Genomic DNA, 27,418 nt, shown 5'->3' with positions numbered 1-27,418 from the left:
ACTCTCTCCCTCATCCAAGTTATTACTGTCAGACCTTCCATAGTAGCCAGCCTTCAGAACGGCCCCCAGGGACCCGCGTCTATCGGTGTTCCTGCCTTTAGGTTGATCCTCCCACACAGAAGGGCTGCTTTGTAACCAGTAGAACATGACAGAAACAAAGGTAGGTGACTTCTGAGGGTAGATCATAAAACACATTGTGGCTTTTGCCTGGGTCTCTCTGTTGGATCACTCGCTCTGAGGGAAGCCAGCTGCTATGTCATGGGGACACTCAAGTAGCCCTATGGGGCTACTATAGTAAAAAACTGAGGCCTCTTGCCAACAGTCGTGGGAGTGAGCCACTTTGGAAGCCGGTCCTCCAGCCGAGCCAAGACGCAGAAGGTGACTGCAGCCCTGGCTACACCTTGACTGTACTCTCGCGAGACCCTGAGGCACCAGCCCAGCTCCGCCACCCCCAAACTCCTGGCCTATGGAACCCATTTATTTATGGGACAATAAATGTTTACTGCTTCAAGCCGTTAAGCCTTGGGGTGACTGTTACGCAGCAACAGATTTCGAATACACTGTCCGACACAGATCACTGCCTGCTGGCTGTTCAGCATTCTGCTGTAACAGTCGGAGACTACCGGAGCCCGTGCTCAACCCAGGGCTGCTTAACCGAAGCCTTCCCAGAGCAGATGCCGCTGGGGCCGGGGGCCACGGAGAAATGGGGTAACACGGAGTCCTCGGAGGGGGCGACTGTATTGTCCGTCTGCAGCACCCCTTTCAGCGCTACGGTTCTTGCAGGCACACGGGGGGAAGGCACACGGGGGGAAGGAGGCGCCGCAGCCACCGTAGCGGACTAGCGGGGACACCAGTGCTCCGCCGGGGCCCGGCGCCTGCGCAGTGTGGTCCTCGCCGTTCAGGCAGCGCCGTTGCGCGCCGAGTCGTCGAACTGAGGCCCCCGAGCGGCCCGGCTCCCCGCCGGCCGCCAGCCACCCGCTCGCCGGGTCGGCTGTAGGGGGCGCCCTCACGAGAGCGGCGGAGCGCTCCTGTTCCAGAGACAGGCCGGCAGGGCGGCCGCCGCGGCCGGGCCTTTTCCGCGTTACATCTCGGCACCCCCTCAACTCCCGTGGTCGCCGCTCCGGGCCCCTTGGCCCTCCCGCCGCCGCCATGAGGCTGCGCGTGCGGCTTCAGAGGCGGACCTGGCCGCTGGAGATGCCCGAAGCGGAGCCGACCCTGGGGCAGCTGCGCGCGCACCTGACCGAGGCCCTGCTGCCCACCTGGGGGTACAGGTACGCGGGGGGCCGCGGCGGGGGTGCACCGCGGGAGAGGGGCGCCTCGGCGTGGGGCCGTCTGCGCGACGTGGGCGCGGGCGTGGCCGGGTGCGGGGCCGTCACGTGAGGCTGGGCTCTCTGGGGCGTCGCCGGCCCCAGGGCGCCGGTGACTGTGACGCGCGGTGGGCAGCCAGGCCCGGCGCCCTGAGGACATGGCCCAGCCTCCCTGGGGCAACGCTCCGCTCCCGGGTGAGTGGTCGCTGGTGCTTTTGCAGCGGAGGAAACCAGGGGGAGGAGGGAATTGACACGACTGGTTAACCGTCCAGTTGGAATTTGTGAGCTTGCTTTGGGTCAAACCTTTCCGGACTGTCGGGGGTATAAGTTCACCTTCTTAAGCTGTTGAAGCATTTCAGTGAAAAAGTTTGGAAAGTACTAGAAGTTAAAAACCCGCCCTCCATCCGAGACCACCAATAACTTGGACCTCTGCCCCACGGCGGCAGTAATTTTAAGCCCCCAGTGAGTGTGCAAGTGCCAGGCACCGCGGTGAGCACTGAGAGTTACCCACCGCCAAGTTTTAGAAAATAAAGCATGTAGGCGTGTTTCAGATCATTTGATTTTCTTGGGCGAAATGTCGCTTTTTTTGCTAAAACTGAGATAAACGTTGGCCTGTGATGACCCTGGAGAACTTACTGTGTAGGAGGCAGTGCAGCTGAGACAGGATCACATTCTGTTATTAATTTATGGGACTGCAAATGAAGCTGCTTTGTTTCCCCAGAAGATATTTTCTGAAGACAATAACCTGGGATTAGAGGGGCAACGTCCTCTTCAAAGAGTGAGCTAGTGAATCTGAATGTGCAAAGGAGTGTGCAAAGGAAAGAGAAAAAAGAATTTCCCTAGAGCTTTTTAGGTGACTTCTTCAAAACAAAAAGAAAACCTTTCTGCTAATTGGCTCAGCTAATAATTATACACTTGAACTTTATTTTTAGGGAATTCAGTAAAATGAGGTCAGATTCTGAATTTCCCACCCTATAATATTTCAGGTTAAGACAGTATTAGATTGAGAGTAAATCCATTTTCTTCCAGATTAAAAAATAAAAACCAAAACTAAAACGAGATATTGACATAAGTCCTCTTAAACATAGTGACATGCCCATTGTTATTTCTTGATGTTAAATGTGAGTGTTTTACATGCTGGCATCGTTACCCTGCCATAAATCTTAAAAATTAACTTTTTTAAAGGTGTTTCTCTGTATGTGTGTGTTATTTTTTAATTAGGCAGGACTGTCTTGAAAGGATATGTGAAACTCAATATGACTGCCCAAGAGCCCAAGTTAGTTTCTCTTTCAGGTTTGCTTTTACAGTTGAGGCTGTTAACTGGAAGGAATTTAAGCTTTAGAATGTGAAAGTAAATTCATTTGTTCTGAAAGTATGTTCATTTTCTTATAAATGAAGAGTTTTGAAATGCATCTATATATTGTTATTTAAAACACCTTTACTGAGCACATGGATCTAGGATTGCCATAAAATATTTTTTAAAAGACTGAGGTTTCTAGAATTTCATTTCCTGGTAAAGTTAAATACCACCCTCCATGGCCCCCACCCCCAATTTTGGAAAATAGAACCTTGGAAAACTACTTATTGCGTTAGAAATAGCTCTTCCCTTTTTCTAAAGTGGGAGGGAAAGCTGACATTTTTATTAAGCAGACTATTCTTTACCTTTTCTACAAATAGGTATTTGAATGCATATTGTACTAGATGCTGTTTAAAAAGTCAACCTTTTGCTGTGACAAATGATCTGTAAATACATAGTTCATTTGAGGTGTTTTTCCTAATTCTGCCAAAGTTAGGATGGTGTTTTTGTGGGCAGCTGGCAGATTTTCAACATTTTGTTTATCAAAGCACTTTGAAAACAGAAGTGGGGCTACTTATTTTCTAATAGACACGAGTAGTTTTTACTTCAGTAACTTCCCTACCAAAGACACTTTAATTAGTAAAAAAAAAAAAAATTTACAAGTGAAATAAAAACAAATGAATATTTAGAACACTTTTCAAAATGCAGCATAGTGAGGAAAAGTAAGCAGAACATGGTTTTCAAGGGACTTCATCTTTTGTTAACCTCTCAAAAAATAATGAAATTAGCATTGCTGAGTGTAAATATCTTAAAGAATGTGTTATAATGTTTTGGTAATTATTCATCACCACTATGATGAAAAACCAATGATATTCTTCCAAAGTCAAATAATCTGCGAAGCAGAAAAGATGGGAGTCGATTGCTTCAGGCTTATTTGAACTCTGAGCCTGTTTAACAGTGGGTTTTGGGGTTTGTGCTATGTTCCATATAAAAGATATTATAACTGATCATTAGTAGGACCAGTAAACTTATACTGGTCATCATCATTAGTACGAGGGATGAATTTGTACTTAGCCATATACACACACTCATCCAACTTTTTGCATTTATGAATATTCATTTAGGACATGAATATTTTGGAAACAATGTAAGCAAACTGTCCTGTAAGGAAATTGAATAGGCAGCCCAGATTACACTTTCCTCTTGATCTTCCCAACTAATGTTTGCATTTATTTCACAAATATTGTATTTGCTAAATGCTGGGGATACAGTTTTGAACTGGGCAGACAAGATACCTGATTTTATTAAACTTAAGTTCTAGCGGTAGGGATAGGGTAGACAGATAATAGAAAAATAAATATGTTTTAAAATAGTGGTATTGGAATAAAACATGAGAGTGGAATAGAGAGTGCTGGAGTCTAAGTGGAAGGCGTCTCTGAAGAGGCGACATTTGAGCTGAGACCTGAATGATGCAGAAAAGTCAGTCATTTGAAGATCTGGAAGAGCAAATGGAGAGGCCCAAAGGCTGCAATGAAAGTGATCTACTTTTTAGGACAGATGGAAAGCTCATGTGAACAGAGAACAGCGAGGGAGAGGATGGATGACACAAGATGCGGGTGGAGAAGTGAGAAGGGGTCAAATGTTGGGCTTCTCAAGGCTACGTTAAGGGTTCTATTTCAAGTTCAAATAGAAGTCATTGTAGGGTTTTAAGCAGAATGATTTTTATATCTAATTTATATTTTTTAAAAGGATATTTCACTGAATCTTAGTTGCTATACTTGTAATACACACATTGTTTTATGTAACACTGAGGGGAAAATGCTATCAGTTAAACTATGTCATGGATTTTAAGAGGCATCCCAATTTCAAATGTGTCAAAATATAAAGAAAGTGTGTCTCTTAGAATTAATGAAAATGTTGGTTAATGATAGAGAATTACTGTATCCTATCCCCTAGGCTATGGTTTTAGCCATTAGAAATCTATAAACTAGGCATTTGGTAATAAGAACAAAAAATTTTGATAATTTTCTCAAAATTTTAGCCTCCTGATTTTCGTTACTAAGTTCTTCTAGTCTCATACCATGCACCTTATGTATGTTCCAAATGTATTATTGAGGGTACTGGGAATAGGTAAGGTCTTACCATCCTTATCCATCTTTCTTGGCAGTTCTGATACCCGATTTGCAATTACATTGAACAACAAGGATGCCCTTACTGGAGATGAAGAGACCTTGGCTTCATATGGGATTGTTTCTGGGGACTTGATATGTTTGATTCTTGAAGATGCCATTCCAGCACCTAATTTACCTTCATCCACAGATTCAGAGCATTCCTCACTCCAGAATAACGACCAACCCTCTTTGGCCGCCAGCTCCAATCAGGCCAGCATACAGGATGAACAACGGAGTGACTCATTTCAAGGACAAGCAGCCCAATCTGATGTCTGGAATGATGATAGTATGGTGGGTATTAGACCAAGATATTAAATAGAGTAGGTGATAAATCACATCGAACACTTCAGTTGAATTCCATACCAGTCAGGATAATTATCATCAGTATCGCCTATTATATTCTTATAGGACATTTTATTTTTAACTGCTAAATGTCTGTACCAATATTGGGCTGGCATTCCAAAGTACCTAGCTTGTACCTATTTATTTTATTCAGACATTCCTTCAGATAAATTATTGTTTGGCTTCCATTTTTGTGTCTAAGTTCACAATTTCCAGCTTTGCTTCCTTGGTCTATGCCATGCATTAAGGCTATATATATATAGTCCAGTTATTTCCCAGTGATTTTCAGGACATTTATACCTGCATTTTTAAGTTGTCATCGCAGCCTTTATAAATTCAGAAATGTGTGTTCTGATATTCTCTTCTTCCCAAACCAGCTACCCATCTCTGTCCATCAGTGAAACTCCTGTTTCCCTGTGACTTTTGATTCCTTGTATCTAACTCATTAATTTGCCTTGTCAGTTTTCCTTTTCCATTTTAGTTTTCCTGTATCTGTATTCTTTAATCTACTTTCTAGATTTGACTTCTTCCTACCCATTTTTGATTCTGTTGTTACTTTGCTCTGTAGTAACTCTATCTCATAAACTCGTACTCATAATTTTTGAACTCAAGAAGACCAAATACCTGTAGTTCAACCATTATATTTTATTTTATTTTATTTTATTTTATTTTATTTTATTTTTTTTTATTTTTATTTTTTTTTTTTTTGAGACAGAGTCTCACTTTGTTGCCCAGGCTAGAGTGAGTGCCATGGCGTCGGCCTAGCTCACAGCAACCTCAAACTCCTGGGCTCAAGCGATCCTTCTGCCTCAGCCTCCCGAGTAGCTAGGACTACAGGCATGTGCCACTGTGCCCGGCTAATTTTTTCTATATATATATTAGTTGGCCAATTAATTTCTTTCTAATTATATAGTAGAGACAGGATCTCGCTCTTGGTTAGGCTGGTTTCAAACTCCTGGCCTTGAGCAATCCACCCGCCTTGGCCTCCCAGAGTGCTAGGATTACAGGCGTGAGCCACTGCGCCCGGCCTAACCATGCCATTTTACAGAATAGGAAAATGATGACTATCCTCCTGTACTTAGTGTTCAAGGCTTTCTGAAAAGTTGCCCCACCCAGCCTTACCAGAACTGGTTTCTGTTCTTCCCTCCTATAAAATACCATCTCCAGTCAGACTAGACTCCTTACCATTTTCCCTCCACCAGCCAACACATTCACACGCTCACACGCATGTGTGCATGCGCAACATGAGGACTGTCTCTATGTCTTTGCTGTTGCTGTTCACCCAGACTGGAACCATTAGCTTTCCTCCCTCTTCTATCTATGTTTCTACCTGTCTTCCAAGGCCCCTGCCAACCATAGACCAGTAGTTTTCTTTCATTTCTTTGTATTTGTCATCTTTATTGCCTTGTACATGCCTCATTGTTATTTTATTTTATTTTTTTTTTTGAGACAGAGTCTCGCTTTGGTGCCCAGGCTAGAGTGAGTGCCGTGGCATCAGCCTAGCTCACAGTAACCTCACACTCCTGGGCTCAAGCAATCCTCCTGCCTCAGCCTCCTGAGTAGCTGGGACTACAGGCATGCACCACCATGCCTGGCTAATTTTTTTCTATATATAGTAGTTGGCCAATTAATTTCATTCTATTTATAGTATAGACAGGGTCTCGCTCTTGCTCAGGCTGGTTTTGAACTCTTGCCCTCGAGCAATCTGCCCGCCTCAGCCTCCCAGAGTGCTAGGATTACAGGTGTGAGCCACCGCCCTGGCCCATGCCTCATTATGTATCCCACCTTTTAATTTCTTGAGTGACATAAATGATCACTTTTATTAATTTATTATTTAATGCCAATACATATGCCATCTTCTTAATTATTTTGTGTGTATATACTTATCACCTGAATGTAATTTTTTTGCTGGCCTTAAACATTTATAAGTATTCATGGTACCTATCGTGGCATTAAGTATAGACATATTAAAAAATACCTTTTAATAGATTGGTAAATTGTGAAAATTATCTATATCTAGATATATGGATTTTAATTTATTTTAGAAATTATTATTGTAACTTTGTGTGTTTCTGCCTTATAGAGGTATCCTGGGGAGTAAGAAATACACACACACACACACACACACACACACACACACACGGTAAATATTTTTATTTCGAACTGTTAAGGGGATACAAGTGTTTTTGTTACATGGATGAATTGTATAATGCTGAAACCAGGGCTTTTGGTGTCCCTGATAGACTTGTTCAGAGAGAACTTCAGTAGAAGGGCGCATTCTGTTTATTTCTGTGTACTATTAAAATTACTCAGTAAGATGAAGCTTGTCATAGTTACTTTACTAGTTTTCTTTTGGAAAATTCTGAGAAATTAATGTTGCCTCAAGTTAGTAATTTCAGTTCTAAAAGCATATTGTTTTGTATTTTAAGAATTGTATGGAAACTGAGCTTGAAATTTCATAAATAATGGTTTACATACTTAAAACAGTATGATCTGCTAATTAAATGTAGAATGGAACATTAAAAAAGGAAAATAGGTAAAACTAGACACTATGGGAGGTAAATTTTACTCTTGTAATTAAATGTAAATTTTCTTATTTCATTGTATTTGGGAATTCATCCAGTCCTATTGAGTCTTTAATGAGAAACAGGGATAACATGTATCAGACCCTAATATTAGCTCTAATGCATCTTAGCCAATTGCTTTAGTCTTTTATCAGTGACATATGGCAAAATGATCTATTTAGAGAGGTGTGGTGCTCAGCATTTTTTTTCATTTCCATGCATGTGAAGACTGTGATAAATATTCTTATCAGAATGGCTCACAGAATGTTGATAGTTCTCATGGAGTAGGAGTAAGGTTTCCCTGATCTCTGAATCAGGGGATTCAGAGATCTCCCTCTCCTGTACTTATCAGCTTAGAGTAACCCTTTTTTATTTTTCAACAAACATTCTGTCCTACACAACTGTCAATAAGTAGTAAATGGCCAAAATTAAGTGTAATGAAGAAGCAAAGAGCCTGTATTTCATAATTTAGCTTGGTGGTAAGTGGTTTTTAATATAGTAGTTTCTGTTGCTCAAAAAATATGGAAATGGTGCCAAACCTCCTTTTTTAGGTAGTGTGAATTTTCTATATTTTAACAATTGAATTGGGATCTTTTCCATAAGTTATCAGGGCCTAGGTCCTCAGATTTTGGAATAATAGCTATCACCTCTGGCTTCCTTATATTCCTCCAACCTTCCACAATTACTTCATAATTTTAATTTCCTCTGCCCTTTCTTTAATGGAAATACAAACTTAAAAAGAAGAAATGTGCTTTGCATTAAGACTTGAGCACATGCCTAGGAAACAAGCTTTCTGAGCAAAATTAATATAGGTAACTTAGTTTTATTGAAGCGGTATATTATACTTAAAAGCCTTAAACTGGGAATTTGGAGGTCTGGGTTCATTTCAAATTTTTATTAGCTGGTAACCTTGATTATGTTATTCAGTCTTTCTGAGTTACAATTACAGCATCTATAAAAAGGCAGTATCATTTGCCTTGCCTATTTTATAGGATTGTTGTAAGATGTAAGTAAGTAAACACTTTGAAAACAAAAACATTGTGGAATCGTAAGATATTGTCCTTCAGCATGTACTCAACAAGCATTTATTGAATACCTGCTATGTGCCAGGTACTATACTGGGGTTACAAAAAATGGGTGACATGTTGTCTCATTCTTTGTAAGCTTGCAGTCATGGAAGGATACAGATACATAATCAGAAAGTTATAATACAATGCGATAAGGTGCAGTAATCAAGGCCTTCCCAAGGCAGAGTGGTGGCCTGTGTTACCTCTGTTGAAGGGGAGGGCACTGCAGTGAGTATGAAGGGACTGGCAGAAAGTGAACTTGATAGCCAGCTAGGGATCAGGGGCGATGAAGGGCCTTGTATGCTGAGGAGTTCAGGGGTTTAGACTTGATTTTGTAGACCTCCATTTCTCAGTGTGTCCTCCACGAAAAACTTATTTTATGAGATTGTAAGTAAGTGTTATAGGAATGCTGAGCGTTGAGGAGGGAGTATGGTGTTTTTTGGTTAGATGTTATGCACACATTATTATTAGACTTTTGTAACGCTGATGATGTATTTTGTGAATAAGGAGGGTGAGGTTAGATGGCTGTGGCATGTGGCATTCTCCACACTTATTCACTGTGTACCAACATTTTTCCTAATAACATCCAGGGCCATGTTCTAAGGCACAATCAAGGGAAATGCTTGTGAATATGAAGCCCAGACATAGAACATGATTGGATCCTTCATTGTCAAAAAACTCTGGCAGCAGTGGTTGGAATATATTGGAAGACAAGAAAGTGGAGGCAGGGAGGCTTGCAGGGTGGCTGTTGCTAGAGGTCAGGAGATGAACAATGAGAGGCTGAAGTACCAATGGAGTAGGAAGGGGCAAAGGTTAGAGATAATTAGGAGTTTGTTTCAGTGGAATTTTGAAGACTGATCAGACTGGGGGTGAGGTTTAGTAAGGTAGAGAGGGGAGTCTAGGATGATTTCCATGTTTTTGGCATGGAGATAAGGAATTCAGGGTGGAGGAGTCGGTTGCAGGCTCATTTATTTGTGAGGGCTCACTCAGAAATGTCTCCCATTTCAGGCCGGGCGCGGTGGCTCACGCCTGTAATCCTAGCACTCTGGGAGGCCGAGGCGGGCGGATTGCTCAAGGTCAGGAGTTCAAAACCAGCCTGAGCGAGACCCCGTCTCTACCATAAAAATAGAAAGAAATTAATTGGCCAACTAATATATATAATATAAAAATCAGCCGGGCATGGTGGCTCGTGCCTGTAGTCCCAGCTACTTGGGAGGCTGAGGCAGGAGGATCGCTTGAGCCCAGGAGTTTGAGGTTGCTGTGAGCTAGGATGATGCCACGGCACTCACTCTAGCCTGGGCAAGAAAGCGAGACTCTGTTTCAAAAAAAAAAAAAAAAAAAAAAGAAATGTCTCCCATTTCTGAACCCAATGCTGTGCTTTGGCTTTGAACACTAATCTCAGTTCACTTTAGGATACAAAATGTACTATGTAAAATAAGTCTTTTTAATAAGTTCATTGTTTTTGTTATCCTTTTCAGTCAGGGCCTAGTCAGAGTTTTGGAGCCGAGTCAATTCAAGATGTGGATGTGGAAGAGGGCCCAGGTTTCTCTCCCTCAGAACCCATGCTCTGCAGTGAATCCGAGGAAGGGCAAGTGCCACATTCCTTGGAGACCTTGTATCACTCAGCTGACTGTTCTAACGCCAATGATGCCTTGATAGTGTTGATACATCTTCTCATGTTGGAGTCAGGTTACATACCTCAGGTAAGTACCGCACTCAAAAACCAAACATCTCGTTGGCGTATTTTCCTGTAGGAAAGGAGGTGTATCAATATCAGTAAATGCCACTAGGGTGTGGTGGTGTTCTAGGTTTCTTTATTAAATGTGGTTGGGTATTGAACATAAAGTGCGAAACACAATGATGGGCTACAGAAGGCACTTAGTAAATGTTCTCTTTCCTCTCTTCTTCCTTTTTTCCTCCTTCATTTCCTTTGGCAGTTTTTAGTTAGTATTACAGAGATAATGGCTACTATGCTTAAAAAAAAGATTAAAGATTATATATGATAATATGTATATAAAATGGTTAATGAGTATGGGTTGAGCATGGCTAGCTAGCTCACTAGGTTATTATGTTAATGGTGCTATGGAAAGTAACTTAAGATTCAGTTAGGAAGAGGGACATAGTTATTATGCTATAGTTATTTATTTCATTCATTCAGTATTTGTTTGATAAGCATTCACCATTGTCAGGTGCACTGCTTTGTTCCTGCTTTCAGGCTGCTCATACATGTGGACGGTTCTTGCTCTCAAGTAGCCCATAGTCCAGGAGTGGCAGAGATAGACAAGCGTATAAACCATTATACTATGTTGGTTAAGTTCTAGGAGATACATAGGATGACAGGGATACACAGAGGAGAACATTGAGAATAGAGCTTCTCAAACTTTAATATGCTTAGGAATACCTGGGGATTCTCATTAAGATGCAGATTCTGATTTAGTAAATCTGTAATGCAGCCTGAACTTTTGCAAAATGCCAGTGCTGCTGGTCTGTGGGTCCTGTTAGGAGTTACAAAGTTGTAAAGTAGGGGCAAAGGTTAGGGATAATTAGGAGTTCATTTCAGTGGAATTTTGAAGACTGATCAGATTTGGGGTGAGGTTTTTATCGGTGATTATTACACACCTGCAGCATGCCATGTGCTGAACCAGGAATTAAGATATTAAAAATATTGGAATATTCCTTGTCCTCAAGGTGTCCAAAAGTGGGAGAGAGAGACAAAAGATAATTATGATGTATAAATAACATGAATAAACATAAATAAATAATGTGATAAATAATGTTATAAATATGTTATAGAAGTATGTAACAATAGAAATATGGACAGAATGTTAGGGGATGAAAGAGGGAATGACAAACAGGATTTTTTTTTAAAGTCTTTACAAAGGAAGTGATAATTGAGCTGGGGTCTTAAATAATCATATGACTTTGCTAGGTGAAGTGAATCTTTGAAGGGAGAAATCAGTCCCTCTTTCTATGATATAATCTTACCTATTTGAACAAAAATATTGATAGAAAAATGTTGCATTATATTCTCCATTAATAGCAATATTAATGATTTGATGCATTTTACTAAGGGGACTATATGGAATGCTTATTTCTAAACAAGTTAGGGCGTCTTTTGATTGTTAATCCTTTTGAGAGTAACACCTTCATGATTTGTTTCCATTTCATTTCATTCCCCAGGGTACTGAAGCCAAAGCAGTGTCCATGCCGGAGAGGTGGAAGTCAAGTGGGGTGTATAAACTGCAGTACACGCATCCTCTTTGTGAGGGTGGCTCTGCCGCTCTCACCTGTGTGCCTTTGGGAAACCTAATTGTTGTAAATGGTAATTGGATAACATAGTCAATGGTTGCTGGTTTATGAATACTTACATGTTTCTCTCCAGATGTTTTATAGCTACTTCACTGATTAGTTTTGAGTCTTTCTTAATTTTACTTATTTAATTTCTAAACCACTGATAATATAGAATATGAGGTTGATGTTTAGGCCAGTCTTAGGGAAGCCATTCTCTTTTGATATCTTAATCTTCGTAATGTTTTATCCCAGGGGAAATTGTGATATTAGCCTATTTCACATGAACTCTTTGAAGAATACTTTCTTTTTCTTTATGTCTGTGAATGGCTTTATTTTTTAAACGAAGGCCTTGAACTCTGAGAGATAGGGAGATAGAGCTGGAGTCAGCATTTATCCAGTTTGGCATCTCTGTGACCAGCAACGCACAGAAACACCACTAAGGGTTCTGAGGCCTTAGTGTGTGTGTTTTATTTGCCCCCCTACCCCTCACAAAAGTCGCTCTGAATAAAGACTTTCTTTTTCTGTCTCTCTTTTTTCACATTAACAAATTTCACTGGGATAGCAATATATTCCATCTTTGTATTTTATTTTAATATCAGATCTCAGATGCCACTTTGGTACCTACCAACTCCTAGTGGTCTGTGGAGTAGTCTCAAAGTCACACACACTGGAGATCCATTTGAGTAATTAAGAGCTTTCATTTTTATTCTGTTTTATTTGTTTTTTGCGGTTTATTTATTTATTTTTTTAGCTAGATAAGATTGGAATGATTGCTTTTTTCTTTTTTCCTTTTTAGAGACAGGGTCTTGCTCTGTTGCCCACTGGAATGCAGTGGTGTGAACATAGCTCACTGCAGCCTTGAAGTCCTGGGCTCAAATGATCCTCCCACCTCAGCCTCCCAGGCAGCTGGAACTATAGGAGTGTGCCACCATGCCCAGCTAATTAAAAAAATATTTTTTAGAGATAGGATCTCACTATATTGCCCAGGCTGATCTTGAACTCCTGGCCCCAAACAATCTTTCACCTTGGATCCCAAAGTACGGGGATTATAGATGTCAACCACTGCACCCCACCTGCATTTTCGTTTTGTTTATTCAATATAGCTCATCTTTTGTTTAGCAAAGGCAGTCATTTTGTTATACTTTATTTTTTTTTTTTTTTTTTGAGACAGAGTCTCGCTTGTTGTCCAGGCTAGAGTGAGTGCCGTGGCGTCAGCCTAGCTCACAGCAACCTCAAACTCCTGGCTCAAGCAATCCTGCTGCCTCAGCCTCCCGAGTAGCTGGGACTACAGGCATGCGCCACCATGCCCGGCTAATTTTATATATATATTAGTTGGCCAATTAATTTATTTCTATTTATAGTAGAGACGGGGTCTCGCTCTTGCTCAGGCTGGTTTCGAACTCCTGACCTCGAGCAATCCGCCCGCCTCAGCCTCCCAGAGTGCTAGGATTACAGGCGTGAGCCACCGCGCCCGGCTCATTTTGTTATACTTTACGTAAAAGGTTTTCAGTATGTTCTGAAGCTACTTGTTTGTGCTGAGATGCAAATAAGGTAGAATTCCTATCACCACTTAAACTTTAAGCAACGTGTTTCTTATGTTTCATTTATTGAGGTCCTATGTAAGATTTTGTTTGAAAGAATGTTTTTTCTGCTAAAATTTATTTTGAAAGCTACTGGCTTATGCTATCTTGATCTTTGAAATGAAAAATATTCATAGGTTGCTTCTTAAGAAATTTTTGCTGTTTCTTTTTAATTACCAGATTCTTTGAAATGTTATTTAAAAGTTTCAAAATTTGGCTTTAACAGCTTTGGTTGTATTTCACATTTGTCGGGATGTGACTGTTTGATGGCACTAGGACCTAGCAATGTCTTTTCAACAATTCATCACAATTAGCAAATGTAGCATTTAGTTTGGCATTCTTAATACGAAGTGCCAACAGTTTCTGCCTTCGTCTAATCGTTCTGCTATATCACGTCAGAACTTGCAAGTTTCACGTTACCAGATAGTAAATGTGAAATTGTAATTTTCACCTCAATTTCTTATAAAATCACTTAATGGAATATATATAATAACCTCTATTCACTAGTTTCAGGATACTTAACATAAAAAGAATAACTGCTAAATGTTTTGATGATTTCTTAGTTTCTGAGGTTTTGTTCCTTTACTATTCTTGGCAAATCAGCTACTTGCAGACTTGCATGGCAGCCAGCCATTCCAGGCTTGATTTTTTGAAAGGGAGCAGTGTGTCCTTAAATCTTTCCCTCATTCAAGGCATCCTGCATGGTGCACATGTGCATAAGCACATCACTGGCTCTTTTCATGGAATGAGATAAAGTATGCCATTGTATACACGATTAAAATTGAACCCTCTGGTGATGTCAAGAATATTGGTCCTTTGGGTCTAGAGAGAGATGATGCTGTGAAAACTAGCAGGATTCTTTTAATGAACAAGGGAAGACTCATTGCCAAGGGTTAAATAAAAAATAAATGGAGTCTTTAGTGACTTCATTAGAAATAATGATTGTATTGTGTTTAGTTGCCTCTTATTAACCTTGTTGCATATCTTTCAATTACTAATAAGCTGCTGTTGGTAATACTTAGTGGATTCTATATAAAGATGCTTACTGTAGTTTTTAAAGGTGGTGTTGTGCAATGATTTTCCTTGATGTGATGGCAGGTTTACACTTTTGACCTTGCTGTGAGGGAAAGAAATAGGCATAGGCAGTTTGTTTTGTTTAATGTGTCCTTAGTATACGAGGGGCAAGGAAATGCAAGCCTATACTAAAAAAGGAAGGCAATTGATAAAGTTATAATTTTTTATCATTTTTATTTTGTTTATTTATAGCTACACTAAAAATAAACAGTGAGATTAGAAGTGTGAAAAGATTGCAGCTGCTTCCAGAATCCTTTGTTTGCAAAGAGGAACAAGGTAATGTAACCATGATTTTAACTTTTGATATGAAGCTTTGAGAGAGATCCAAAGGTTTTTTTTTTTTTTAAATTGAAAGATAATGTTCAAAAGACTGAAATTTTCTAAATAATATTAAAGAAAATTCAAGACAATGTTGTTTCTTTTTAATTTGAGGAGTTTGTTTCTTGTTTTTCTTAGGGTCTTAGAGTGCTGAATTATATTTATACTTCTATTAAATATTAAATGACACTAGTATTAGTAATTTATCACACTCTGATGGTCCTTCATAGTTTCTGTATTAATCTTTGGAGATCTTTCTGGAATTATATTTTATATTTAACCAACATGGAGAGGATCTATGTTTTGTGGTAATAATTCAGTGCAACTTCATTTTTGAAGATTATTGGAGGAAAAACTGCACTCAGAATGTTTGTTTAAATTCACATAAATTTGATTGCTATTTGATGCAGATTGGAACTTTACCAAAAGATTTCATTCTAGGCATGGTTTTGCTTAAATTCTATAAAATTATTAATAGATGCAAAGAAGACAGTTTTCCTTTTTATTGTTTTTCAGTTAAATCCAAGTTGTGAGAGGCAGTTAGGTGGTCGAAGGAGAAGAGATGGAGTGGAGAGGAGAACTCAGATCTCTTAAGTGCCCGTTTTGTGCTGGACTTGTGCCTTTCCATATGTTATTCCATTTAATCCTCATAGTAAACTGAGGAGGGTTTTAGGAGCCAGATGGAAGTGTTGTGGTACAGTGGGGAGATGGCATTTATAGCAGTGTCTTTTAGGAAAAGCTTACTAGATCTAGATTGTTGCTTTGAAGGCATAGAGGCTTATTCTTGTTAGTTCCTAAGTGAGATTAGCCCTGAGAGATTGATTTATGCTAACTAAAACTGATAGGAAAAGGAGACAGCAGAATACATATTTGAAATGATCTCTGGTTGAACATGGAATCAGAATTTGGACATTAGCTCAGTTGAGCATTTAATGTCAGACTAGACCAGTATTTCTCAATCTTTTTTTATCATTCCTTTAAGGAACCTTTTCAGATTTTTTTGCCCTAATTGCTCTCCCCCCTGAAATTTTAATACCACAAATGTACTATATATTTATTTATATTCTGTGATTCTTCGGAGGGTCACAAACCAATGTAATAGCTAGGATTTTTTTTTTTTTTGCATTCCAAGAACCAGTTTTTGCCCCCTTGAGGGCGATCTTGCCCCTATTGAGAATGCATGAACTAGACTGATGAATCTGTAAATATGATCTCCTACCATTAGGATTAGAAAAACTTTGAAATTCCTTGGGTATAACACTCTATATTCATCACCATACTAGGGAGGACTGCTATGGGGAGTAGAAATACTGTACAGCAGTAGAGGTTTTTAATGCTTATTTTATAGATCAGGAAGCAGGTCTAGAGAAGGTTATATTAGGTCAGAGTCACAGAGCTAATAAATGGTAGAATTTGGGATTGGAATAGATTTGGCTGTGACTCCTAGCCTTTTGAAAATCACTTTTATAGGAATGTAGCTGAGATTCCTATTCTTTATCTGGTTTCTTTTAAATAAAGAAAAAGTAAATGAAAGAGAGGAAGAAAGTTAAATACTGTTATATTACAAATTTATGGACTGTTACTATTTTTATTGGATAGGAATATGCTACTATTTAGCAAGTCATTTTAATGAATTTTCACTATGGCTTATAGTGTAGTTAGTACCTAGTAACTACTACTAGGTACTGTTATTTATTCTTTTTTTTTTTTTTAATTTTTACTTTATGACATTCTACCCAGGTGGATATTTATTCTTTTATTCATAAATTCCTAATTAAATACTTATGTAATAGGTTGTTGAAGAAAAACAATTATTTAAAGAAAATCAGTTTTTATACTTAAAAAAAGTTCTTGAGCCAAACTAATTTTTAAAAATGAAATCTTGACATCAGATTTCAGCTAAAGATTGCAAGTCAAACAACAAGAGTTAGCATTTAGCTGCATATCTTTCCTTGTTCTTATGACTCAAATCCTAATCAGTATTTTGTTATAGATAGTATAATATATAAATATGGAATGGAGAGGGAGCAAGCATAAACTATCTGTTGATTTACTGGGCACTATGCATGGAGTTTTAAATTTTAACAGGTCTTCTCTGGTGTAGTGGTGGTGTCTATTTAAATAGGTTAGCAAACAGGTAAGGATCAGGGGGATAGGTAATTTGTCCAAGGTTATGCACTTGGTAAATAGCAAACCTGAAGTGGGAACCTCAGGTGCAGTTTGGCAGCACTTCCATATTTTAATGTACATGTGAATCACCTGGGGATCTTATTAAAATGCAAGTTTTGATTCAGTAGTTCTGAACAGTTCCTAGGTGATATCGATTCTGGTGATCTATGGACAACACTTTGAGTAGCACTGTAACGGCTAAAAATGAGTGCTTTGGAGCCAAACTTAGGTTTGTATCCTGCTCTGCCCCTGACCGTGAGGCCTTGGACAGTCTCTCTCTATATTGTCCTCTTTTTAAAAAGGAGATAATAGTACCCGTCTCTTACTTGGAGGAGAACATCTAATGTGAAAGCTTGAAAAATGCTTGACACAGCTGCTGATACACAATCGTCATATGATAAATGCTATTATTTTACTAGGATCTAAGCTCCACAGGAGCAGTTCCCCACAGTATCCCCAGTTCCCAGAACAGATTGATTGGTGGATATTCAGTAAATCTTTGTTATATGAACAAATCTCACACACATTTTTCCCTACAGTCGTAACCTATGAGCTGTATTGGTTGGGCACAGCTCTACTAATTTGATATCATGGAATTTTTAACTTTATATCTAACATTCAATTTTATAAGAATCATGCACTGTACTTTCTCTTCTACTAGGGTCTGTGGTTCATGTTTATCTTTGTGAATTGTTTGTGAATATTTATTTACCACTTTGATTTAGTTTGGCAGAAGTAGAGGACAGTTTTTCCACTTGATTTTGTGTTTTGATTTTTCATTTTTAAAAAATATTCTAGGGGAAAATGTAGCCAAGATTTACAAAGATCTTCAGAAGCTCTCCCGCCTCTTCAAAGACCAGCTGGTGTATCCTCTTCTGGCTTTTACCCGACAAGGTGAGAGGTGATAAATTGTCATCGTTGGAGTGGCTGTAAAGAATAGTAGGTGTGCTTCGTATTCTTAGTGACTCTGCTATTTGACTTCCCTCTTTTCTCCTCCTGGTGAAATTCTATTAAGACTAAGCTTAAATGTTAATTCCTTAAATGCTATTTACTTCTTTGTATTTCCATACAATTTTGTATGTATTTTTATTGTAGTCTTTTTTCAGTGTATCACAATTGTTGTGATATGATTTCTTTCCGCCTAAGGTTGTGAATACCTTGAAGGCAGGGAATATGTTTTATTCATTTTTGTATTCTCACGCTCTAGCACAGGGTTTGGTCCATAATAGATGTTCAATAGATATATACATAAATATACATTATTTATAATCTATAAAACAGATCTAAGTTTTTTTTAACCCAACATTTATTGGAAGCCTTGTTGGATGTTTCATATGTGTCTGATTTAATGCTAATAACTTTGAAGTAAATTTTGTTATATTCATTTTATTACAAATTTATTACAATTACAAAATTATAATTCAGTGAGGTTTATAATTCACTCAAAATCCTTGTATTAACTTTCTCTTGTATATGTGTTACAGTAAAGAATATTTTTAAATCTCAGTAACTTAGAGTAAACATTTATTTTTCACTTATGTACATGTTGTGTGTGAGTTTGCTTTGGCTGAAGGAGTGGTCTTTATCCAGGACATGTTCTTTTTATGGCAGTGGGAAAAGAGGGCTAGTGACCCAACTATGTATTGGTTCTTAAAGCTTTTGCTCAGAAATGATATATTTCACTTCCACTCACATTTCAGTGGACTAACAAGTCAAATATGGCCAAGCCTGGTGGTAGTGAGTTGGGGAAGGGTAGCATAGGAAGTGATTGAGAACCATAATATAATCTACCAGTCTTTTGGCTGGTAAGTAGTTTCACACTTACACAAATACGTATGTGGCTTTTATTTGATATCTGTATTTAGAGAAATAAATAATGTTTTTGGCCTCAAGTTGTATAGAGGCACGTCTATTATTAACATAGTTTTTCTCTTTAATTGGTGGTAAGAGAGGGTACTTTAAAATTTAATTCAATTTAATGTGAATTTAAAAACCCTTAGATGTGTCTTTATTGGATTTTGATTATCTTTGGTAGTGGAAAATAGTATCACAAGTATTTTGAAGGAGCTAATAATCACAAAGTAATTTTAATTTGGCTTTGGAACATATTTTTCTTTCTCTTTCCTGGCTTTGCTTCTGAATTTATCTATCTTCCCTTTGTTCAGCCTGCTAGTTATCAAATAATAGTAATTGTTAACACTTGAGTGCTTATGCATGATGTGCTAGACATTGTTCTAAGCATTTTATATGTATTAACATTTAATTCTCATAACAACTAATTGAAGTAGGTGGTATGTAATATTATTAACCCATTTTAAAGATGAGGAAATTGAGTTAGATAAAATTTAAATAACTTGTTCAAAGGCACCACAGTTAATAATTGGCAAGCCAATGAATTATTCATTTTCTATAGGTGAATAGAGAAATTTTGTTGCATACAATATTGCTCGAGACAAAGGAGATCATTAGCTAGTATTTAATAATTGTCATAGTTATTTATTTGATACGCATTAAGAAGAATTTTTCTTTGTGCTAAAACATAAAGGGAATAAGGGGCCTAGACTTGTGTGAGTAGTAATATAATCAACTTGGGGTTAAAAATTTGTTGTAGATAATGTATACTTGGATAATAAAGACTACCATCTAATTTGTCACCTCTTTAGGAAGGAACAAGTGGCAGTTTTGTTGACTATGTGGGGAAAAACTGGATGTTTCTTACTCAGTAATAGCTGTTAACTTTTTTTTCCTTTTAGCACTGAACCTGCCAGATGTATTTGGGTTGGTGGTCCTCCCATTGGAGCTGAAACTACGGATCTTCCGACTTTTGGATGTTCGTTCTGTTCTGTCTTTGTCTGCAGTTTGCCGTGACCTCTTAATTGCTTCAAATGACCCACTCCTGTGGAGGTGTTTATATCTGCGGGATTTTCGAGGTGATTTCCATAATGATATGTTAATGAGAAAGGGCTCTTTCTTACCATGGTCTTAATTACTCAGTTTACCAAAAGATTTTAGTTATAGACTTTTTTTTTTTTTTAAGAGTGGCAAATGATCATGATACCCTCAAAGAGATTCTAAGTTTCATATACTTTTGCCTGTGTCCCGGGAACTCTCCCCATTCATTGTTGTGTTCTGTGCAACACAAACCACTCATTAAGTTAAGATGATTTTAGGAAAGAAAAATGGAAATGAGACAGGCTTATTATTCTTTCTCTAAAGATCATCCTCAGTATCTGACTTAGAAATGAGCTACAGTTTTAAACTGTAATACTTCCATGGCTGAGACCAGTGTGTAAGTTAAGAGAGTCTAGCTCACTTGTGCTGTGTTGCTAGTGCAGCTTTATTTCTGTATGGTTACATTTTGGTGACCTGCTGGTCATTGTGGCAGTAATGACAGTAGGTAGACCTAGTGCCTGATCAGGATTTCCTGCTACAAGGCCAGAAGCCTGATTGTGGAACTTCTTTCCTGCCACCACTATTTTACTCTATATCAGTGTTTTTAAACTTGTTTGACCATGGGATGGTTAAACAATGGTCATGAAATCCATTTAATGGGTCACTTTATAGAAAAACAAAAACCAACAAAAAATAGACCACAATAGAAAAATCAGTATTTATTTTATAAATAGTATTCCCAGTTATAAAATAGGAGTAAACTTGTATGTCAGTTATGTATAGGTAGATGTATACTGTGTTGCAATGTAGAATTTTTATGTGGTTCACATCAAAAAGTTTGATAATGCTGTATACAATGTTAACATACCACCTTAGTAACTCAGTAACTGTAAAACTCTGGTGGGTAGATCGTGTCCTTTTTTAATTTTTTTAAGACGGGGTCTGGATCTGTCAGTCTAGAGTAGTATAGTGGCATAATCATAGCTCAAGTGATCCTCCTGCCTCAGCCTCCCAAAGTGCTGGGATTATAGGCATGAGCTACCTTGCCTGACCCCACCCCACCTTTTTTTTAATATAGAATATCATGTAGAGTCATTTGGATTGTTAAGAAATTTGTTTTTCTTTTAAAACTTCAAAATATAAGAATTGTAAAAATGACCTCGTTTGTTCCTTTTTCTCCTCTTTGTTTCCTAAGGTCCTCCTTCTACTTTATTTACGTCCCTGAATCCAAAGTTTAAAATGTTATTTTGCCACAATTGGCAACAAGTAACTGTCATCTCAAATGTTTTTTAAAAAAAACATTTTTTAAAAAAAATTATAGTCAAAACAAAAAGGCAGGTGACTAACATATATGGAAGAACTGACAAAGAAAAAGTAGGCTATGATATAAATATTATAAAAGGAACAGACAGTCTTTCACATGTGTATTCAAGCTCAGGTTTAAAAGTTCAGTCAGTCTCTATTTAATTTCCAGATTGTGATTCACAAGCTCATTTGTCAGCTGTTCAGATTTTATAATGTGTTTTTCTATAGATACAATGTTATGGGACTAGAGCTTTTATGAAGCCTACTTCCATGCTAATGTGATAACTTGTAGAGAAGACTTTGCCATCTTTATCCAAACTTTTCCTTAGACTTAAAGTTGAATGGGCTCCTTTTTCCTTATTCCACAATTTCTAGTAAATAAGTACATTAAGAAAATATTTAGTCCCATGGTCATACTTTTGATGGTCGAATCATTCAAGACATGGTTGGGAGAAAATAATCTAATCCCAACATGGAAGAAAGCCTGAGTCAGCCTGACCTCCAGTAATGAACGTGGGCTATAATATTAAACCTCAAATATTGTTCCTCAGTTTGGTGTAACAAGAAACATGGGGTTAGCAGCACCTGACACACCCAGATGAGATTAGGGGGAGAAGATGTAGTGTGGAAACATTATCGCAGGGAGAGAGCAGCCACAGACCTCCATGGGCCCTGAGGGACCACGGCATTGCATTGCCATGCAGCACACAACAGTGGTGGTCATCCTTCACCATCAAGAAAGGATTTGAGTTAGATTGAAGAAAGTACACATGGTACAGTGGGTGTTACACAAATCATTCATGGTATCTTTTATGCGTAATGAGTAAGTTTTGGTTCCTTAGAACAAAAGCATAACCTACTGTTTAATGGCTGATGAATGAAGTGTTTTTAAATCCTTATATTTTGTTTTTCCTTTGTAGATAATACTGTCAGAGTTCGAGACACAGATTGGAAAGAAGTAGGTATTTATAAATATCAAGGCTAGTAATTTAATACATTAAGGGTTTTTTCACTTTTATTATGATATAATGAAATTTATTTTAATTTATTGCTAAATTTCAGTAAATGAAACTATTCTCACCTTTTACTTTAGACTTAGTCCTTATTTTCTTGTAATTACACAGGAAAAACAATGATTTTTTTATGATAATATAAAACATTCTTATTCTTTTGCAAAAAAATTTTAAATGTATTGTCTTTTAAAGACTACTGTAGTAGTCTTCACCTGTTCAGCTAGTTAGAATAGTACATTATGAAAATAATAAATTATGGTGTATTTGCAGATGACTATTATTAATAAAAAAGATATTTATAGGACTGAGAAAAACTCCTTGGGATGAAGGACTAGAGAAGAATAAAATTCAATAAAAGTCCTCAAATATGTAAAAAGTAGTAATATTAGGAATATACCCTATCCTCTAAACTAGGCATTTATTTTTTATTTTAAATTGAGATCCATTAGAGTCATAATTTAGATGAAAAAATGAATTTTTTCATCCCCTCACCAGTACCTTAACTTTATATTTTGTGGCATGACATCTTGATCAAATTTGTAAATTTTCTACTTTCAAAACAGGCTGACTTAAAATTGCATATCAGCTTGGGATTGCAGATTTGAAAGTACATGTTACCCAATTATCTCTCCTTTGGATTTATTGTTACTTCAGGTTAGCATGGTTGCTCAGTGGCAATGTGGTTAAAGCATAGAGTTCACTTGATACTGCATTTGGAGCTGCTGCCCGTTTATGCAGACAGAAACTGGCAAAAGTCCTCTCCTATGCCTTCTTCTTTGCCTAGTGTGAGAAAAGTAAAGTATAGATACAGGCATACCTTGTTTTCTTGTGCTTGCTTCATAGATATTGTAATGTTTTACACATTGAAGGTTTGTGGCAAGCCTGGTGCAACAAGTCTGTTGGCACAGTTTTTCCAGCAGCATGTGCTCACTTTGCGTCTGGTTACGTTTTGTTAAGTCTTGTGATATTTCAAACTTTTTCATTATTATTATGTCTGTTATGGTGATCGGTGATCAGTGATCTTTGATGTTACTGTTATAATTGTTTTAGGGTACAGCGAACTGTGCCCATGTAAGTTGGCAAACTTAATGGACGTTGGGTATGTTCTGACTGCTCCACCAGCAGGCCTTTCCCTCTGATCGGGCCTCCCTGTATACCGAGACACATCAGTATCGACATTGAGCCAGTTAATCGGTCCTGCAGTGGCCTCCAAGTGTTCAAGTGAAAGAGTTGCACATCCCTCACTTTAAATCAGAAGCTAGAAATGATTAAACTTAGTGAGGAAGACATTTTAAAGCCAAGATAGGCCGAAAGTTAGGCCTGTTGTACCAAAAAGGTAGCCAAGTTGTGAAAGTAAAGGAAAAGTTCCTGAAGAGAATTAAAAGTGCTACTCCAGTGCACACATGAATGATAAGAAGACAACACTGTCTTATGGCTGATATGGAGAAAGTTAGAGTAGTTTAGATTGAAGATCAAATCAACCACAACATTCTCTTAAGCCAAAGCCTAATCCAGAGCAAGTCCCTAACTCTCTTCAATTCTGTGAAGGCTGAGGTGAGGAAACCTGCAGGAGAAAAGTTTGAAGCTAGCAGAGATTGGTGCATGAGGTTCAAGGAAAGAAGTCTCCATAACATAAAAGTGCAAGGTGCAGCAGTAAGTGCTTATGGCAAGGCTGCAGCAAGTTATGAATGCAGATCTAGCTGAGATATGATGAAGGTGGCTACACTAAACAACAGATTTTCAATGTACATGAAACAGCCTACTGTTGGAAGACAGGTTCATAGCTAGAGAGGAGAAGGTAATACCTGGCTTCGAAGGACAGGCTGTCTCTCTTTCTAGGGGCAAATGCAGTTGGGTTACTTTAAGTTGAAGCCAATGCTCATTTCCCATTCAAAAATCCTAGGGTCTTTAAGAATTATGGTTAATCTACTTTGCCTGTGCTCAAAAAGGGAACAAGAAAGCCTGGATGACAGTATATCTGTTTATAGCATGGTTTACTAAATATTTTAAGCCCACCATTGGATCTACTGCTCAGAAAAAAGATTCCTTTCAAAATATTACTGCTCATTGACAATGCACCCAGTTAACCCAAGAGCTCTGATGGAGATATTAATGTTGTTTTCATGCCTGCTAACACAGCATCCATTCTGTAGCTCATAGATCATGGAGTAATTTTGACTTGCAAGTCTTATTATTTAAGAAATACATTTTGTAAGGAAATAGCTGCCATAGACAGTGATTCCTCTGATGGATCTGGAAAGAATTCACCCTTCTAGATGCCATTAAGAATTGTTTATATTGGGAGGAGGTAAAAATCTCAACATTAACAGAAGTTTGGAAGAAGTAGATTCCAGCCCTCACGGATGACTTTGAGGGGTTCAAGACATCAGTGAAGGAAATAAGTACAGATGTGGTGGAAGTAGCAAGAAAGCTAGAATTTGAAGTAGAGTCCGAAGATGTGACTGAATTCCTGTAGTCTCATGATAAAACTTGAATGGAAGAGAACTACTTCTTTTTTTTTTTTTTTTTTGGAGACAAAGTCTCCTTTGTTGGCTCAGCTAGAGTGCCATGGCATCAGCCTAGCTCACAGCAACCTCAGACTCCTGGGCTTAAGCAGTCCTTCTGCTGCCTCAGCCTCCAAAGTAGCTGGGAATACAGGCATGTGCCACCATGCCTGGCTAATTTTTTCTATATATTTTTAGTTGTCCAGGTAATCTCTTTAATATTTTTAGTAGAAGACGAGGTCTCCCTCTTGTTCAGCCTGGTCTTGAACTCCTGAAATTGAGCCATCCTCCCACCTCAGCCTCCCAGGGTGCTAGGATTACAGGCGTGAGCCACGAGAACTTCTTATAGATGAGCAAAGAAAGGTTTTTTGAGATGGAATCTATTCCTGGTGAAGATGTTTGAACATTGTTGAATTAACAGCAAAGGATTTAGAATGTTATGTAAATGTAGTTGATAAAGCATTAGGCAGGGTTTGAGAAGATTGACTCCAATTTTGAAAGAAGTTCAAAATTGAGTAACTTGCTATCAGCATCACATGCTACAGAGAAATCTTTTGTGAAAGGATAAAGTGCCAGACTTCATTGTTGTCTTTATTTTAAGGAATTGCCACGGCTACCCCAGCCTTCAATAACCATTCCCTTGATCAGTCAGCTGCCATTAGCATTGAGGGAAGACCTTCCACTAGCAAAAGATTACAACTTGCTGAAGAGTCAGATGATTGTTAGCATTTTTTAGCAATAAAGTATTTTATAAGTAAGGTATGTTCTTTTTTTTTTTTTTTTTTTTTTTTTTTAGACATAATGCTATTGCACACTTAATAGACTCCCGTATAGTGTAAACTTAGCTTTTATATGCACTGGAAAACCAAGAAATTCCTGTGACTTGCTTTATTGCCGTGGTCTGGGACCAAACCCATAATATCTTTGAGATATGCCTATAGATCTGTACAGTGAAAGCAAGTTAGAACAGTGGAGAAACATATATATCTTGTTCTTTTTTTTTCTACAGCTGTACAGGAAAAGACACAAACAAAGAAAAGAAGCCCAGAGGCGACAAGTGATGTTCCTGCCTTCATCACCCCACTCCATTCCATTCTATCCCAACCCCTTGCACCCCAGGCCCTTTCCTCCCAATTCTCTCCTTCCTCCAGGAATTATTGGGGGTGAATATGATGAAAGACCAACACTTCCCTATGTTGGGGACCCAATCAATTCACTCATCCCTGGGCCTGGGGAAACGCCCAGCCAATTCCCTCCACTCAGACCACGCTTTGATCCAATTGGCCCATTTCCAGGACCTAACCCCATGTTGCCAGGGCGAGGTAGCCCCAGTGACAGATTTCCCTTCAGACCTGGTAGGGGTCGGCCAACTGACAGCCGCCTGCCATTCATGTGATTGGTCTGTAATCTCCTTTCTGGAGCTCCATTTGATTTTGTTTTTTAAAACTACAGATGTCATCTCCTTGGGGTGCTGATCTCTAGCGTTACTTTCTGATTGTAGTGGGAGACAAGCACTTTCAGAAGCCTTTCAGTAGATACATTTACAGCTCCAGGGGTGGTGTGGCCCAGAGGTTACTCTGTGACAAGGTTGGCCTTGAGAACAGTCAAACTGATTTCCCTACTCTGGATTCCCCTCTAGAATGAAGGTTGTTTTCTGATAATGTTCTGCACCAGATTAAAAAAAAAGTATAAATTACATGGCAGTCTTGTTTTTTATTACGGAAAGTTATGTAATTTCCAGAACAGATTCACAATGTTACTTGGACATTTCAAAATTATCAGAGACCCTATTGAGTGTAGGCAGATTATTTATTATTGCAGGAAGGTTCTGGTTTTCTTTAGTGGCATTATTTCTTCAGCTGAAAGTCCAATTTATGAAATGAATGAAAGCTGAGCTGGTTTGGATGAACCAGACCTGGGGTAGAGTTTGGGACACCCAGCAGCTCAGTCCACCTCCTCCCCCTCTCTGCAGCTCTTTCTCGGGTTCTCTGATGGAACTTCCTGGGCTGTGAAGCAGCACTGTTTGAAGACTTTGTTTCTGACTTCTGGACTGAGGTTGTTACGGTTTTATTTTCCTTATGTTTTGAACACTTAGTGCCTAATTTATAATCTAAATAGATGACATCTTTTAACAATAAAATTTTTCTGCTGGTTAGGTACTTGTTCTTCAAAGACAGTCTCCTCTTATTTGAAGAACATTTTGCTTTTAAGACTTCAAATACACAAAATTTAAGATTTATTTTCCTACAACAAGAAAAAGGCCAAACACAAATGACTTATCGTACAAACAATTTTAGAAACATGCTGTAGTGTTAAAAATTAAAATCTGAATCACAACACAGGAATAAAACACTATTAGCATCTGCAGAAAATATTTAGGAATATTGCCAATGTCTTTCTGCTATTTTTAAAAAAGTCTGTTTTGCATATAAGGAGATGGCTTGGAATGTTATATGCTGCAAGAATATTTTGAGTTCTACATACAAGTGAAAATATTTTTTTTGTTTTTGCTACACATTGTATA

General features: G+C 38.3%; 1 protein-coding gene and 1 long non-coding RNA gene across 3 annotated transcripts; both read left to right on the top strand.

The window, feature by feature from the left end:
- Positions 1-8: 8 nt before the first annotated feature.
- LOC142873340 (uncharacterized) lies at positions 9-511 on the top strand. The gene is made up of 2 exons (XR_012921383.1): positions 9-160; positions 323-511. It is a non-coding gene; the product is annotated as an uncharacterized LOC142873340 (long non-coding RNA).
- Positions 512-921: 410 nt separating this feature from the next.
- On the top strand, positions 922-26,590 carry FBXO7 (F-box protein 7). 2 transcript variants are annotated; one of them, XM_012772795.3, is made up of 9 exons: positions 922-1,271; positions 4,772-5,066; positions 10,227-10,451; positions 11,929-12,070; positions 14,886-14,969; positions 17,979-18,074; positions 19,934-20,110; positions 22,298-22,335; positions 25,904-26,590. In XM_012772795.3, exons 1-9 carry the CDS (start codon positions 1,150-1,152, stop codon positions 26,288-26,290), a joined length of 1,566 nt encoding a protein of 521 aa, XP_012628249.2. In that variant the 5' UTR covers positions 922-1,149; the 3' UTR covers positions 26,291-26,590. The 2 variants fall into 2 exon arrangements, with proteins under 2 accessions (XP_012628249.2, XP_012628250.2); XM_012772796.3 differs by lacking the exon at positions 922-1,271 and adding an exon at positions 1,361-1,502 and having other exon boundaries at positions 4,924-5,066.
- Positions 26,591-27,418: the final 828 nt, after the last annotated feature.

Source organism: Microcebus murinus, chromosome 10 (assembly GCF_040939455.1).
Source record: "Microcebus murinus isolate Inina chromosome 10, M.murinus_Inina_mat1.0, whole genome shotgun sequence".
Lineage (NCBI taxonomy): Eukaryota > Metazoa > Chordata > Mammalia > Primates > Cheirogaleidae > Microcebus > Microcebus murinus.
This window is presented reverse-complemented; position numbering and strand designations above follow the sequence as displayed.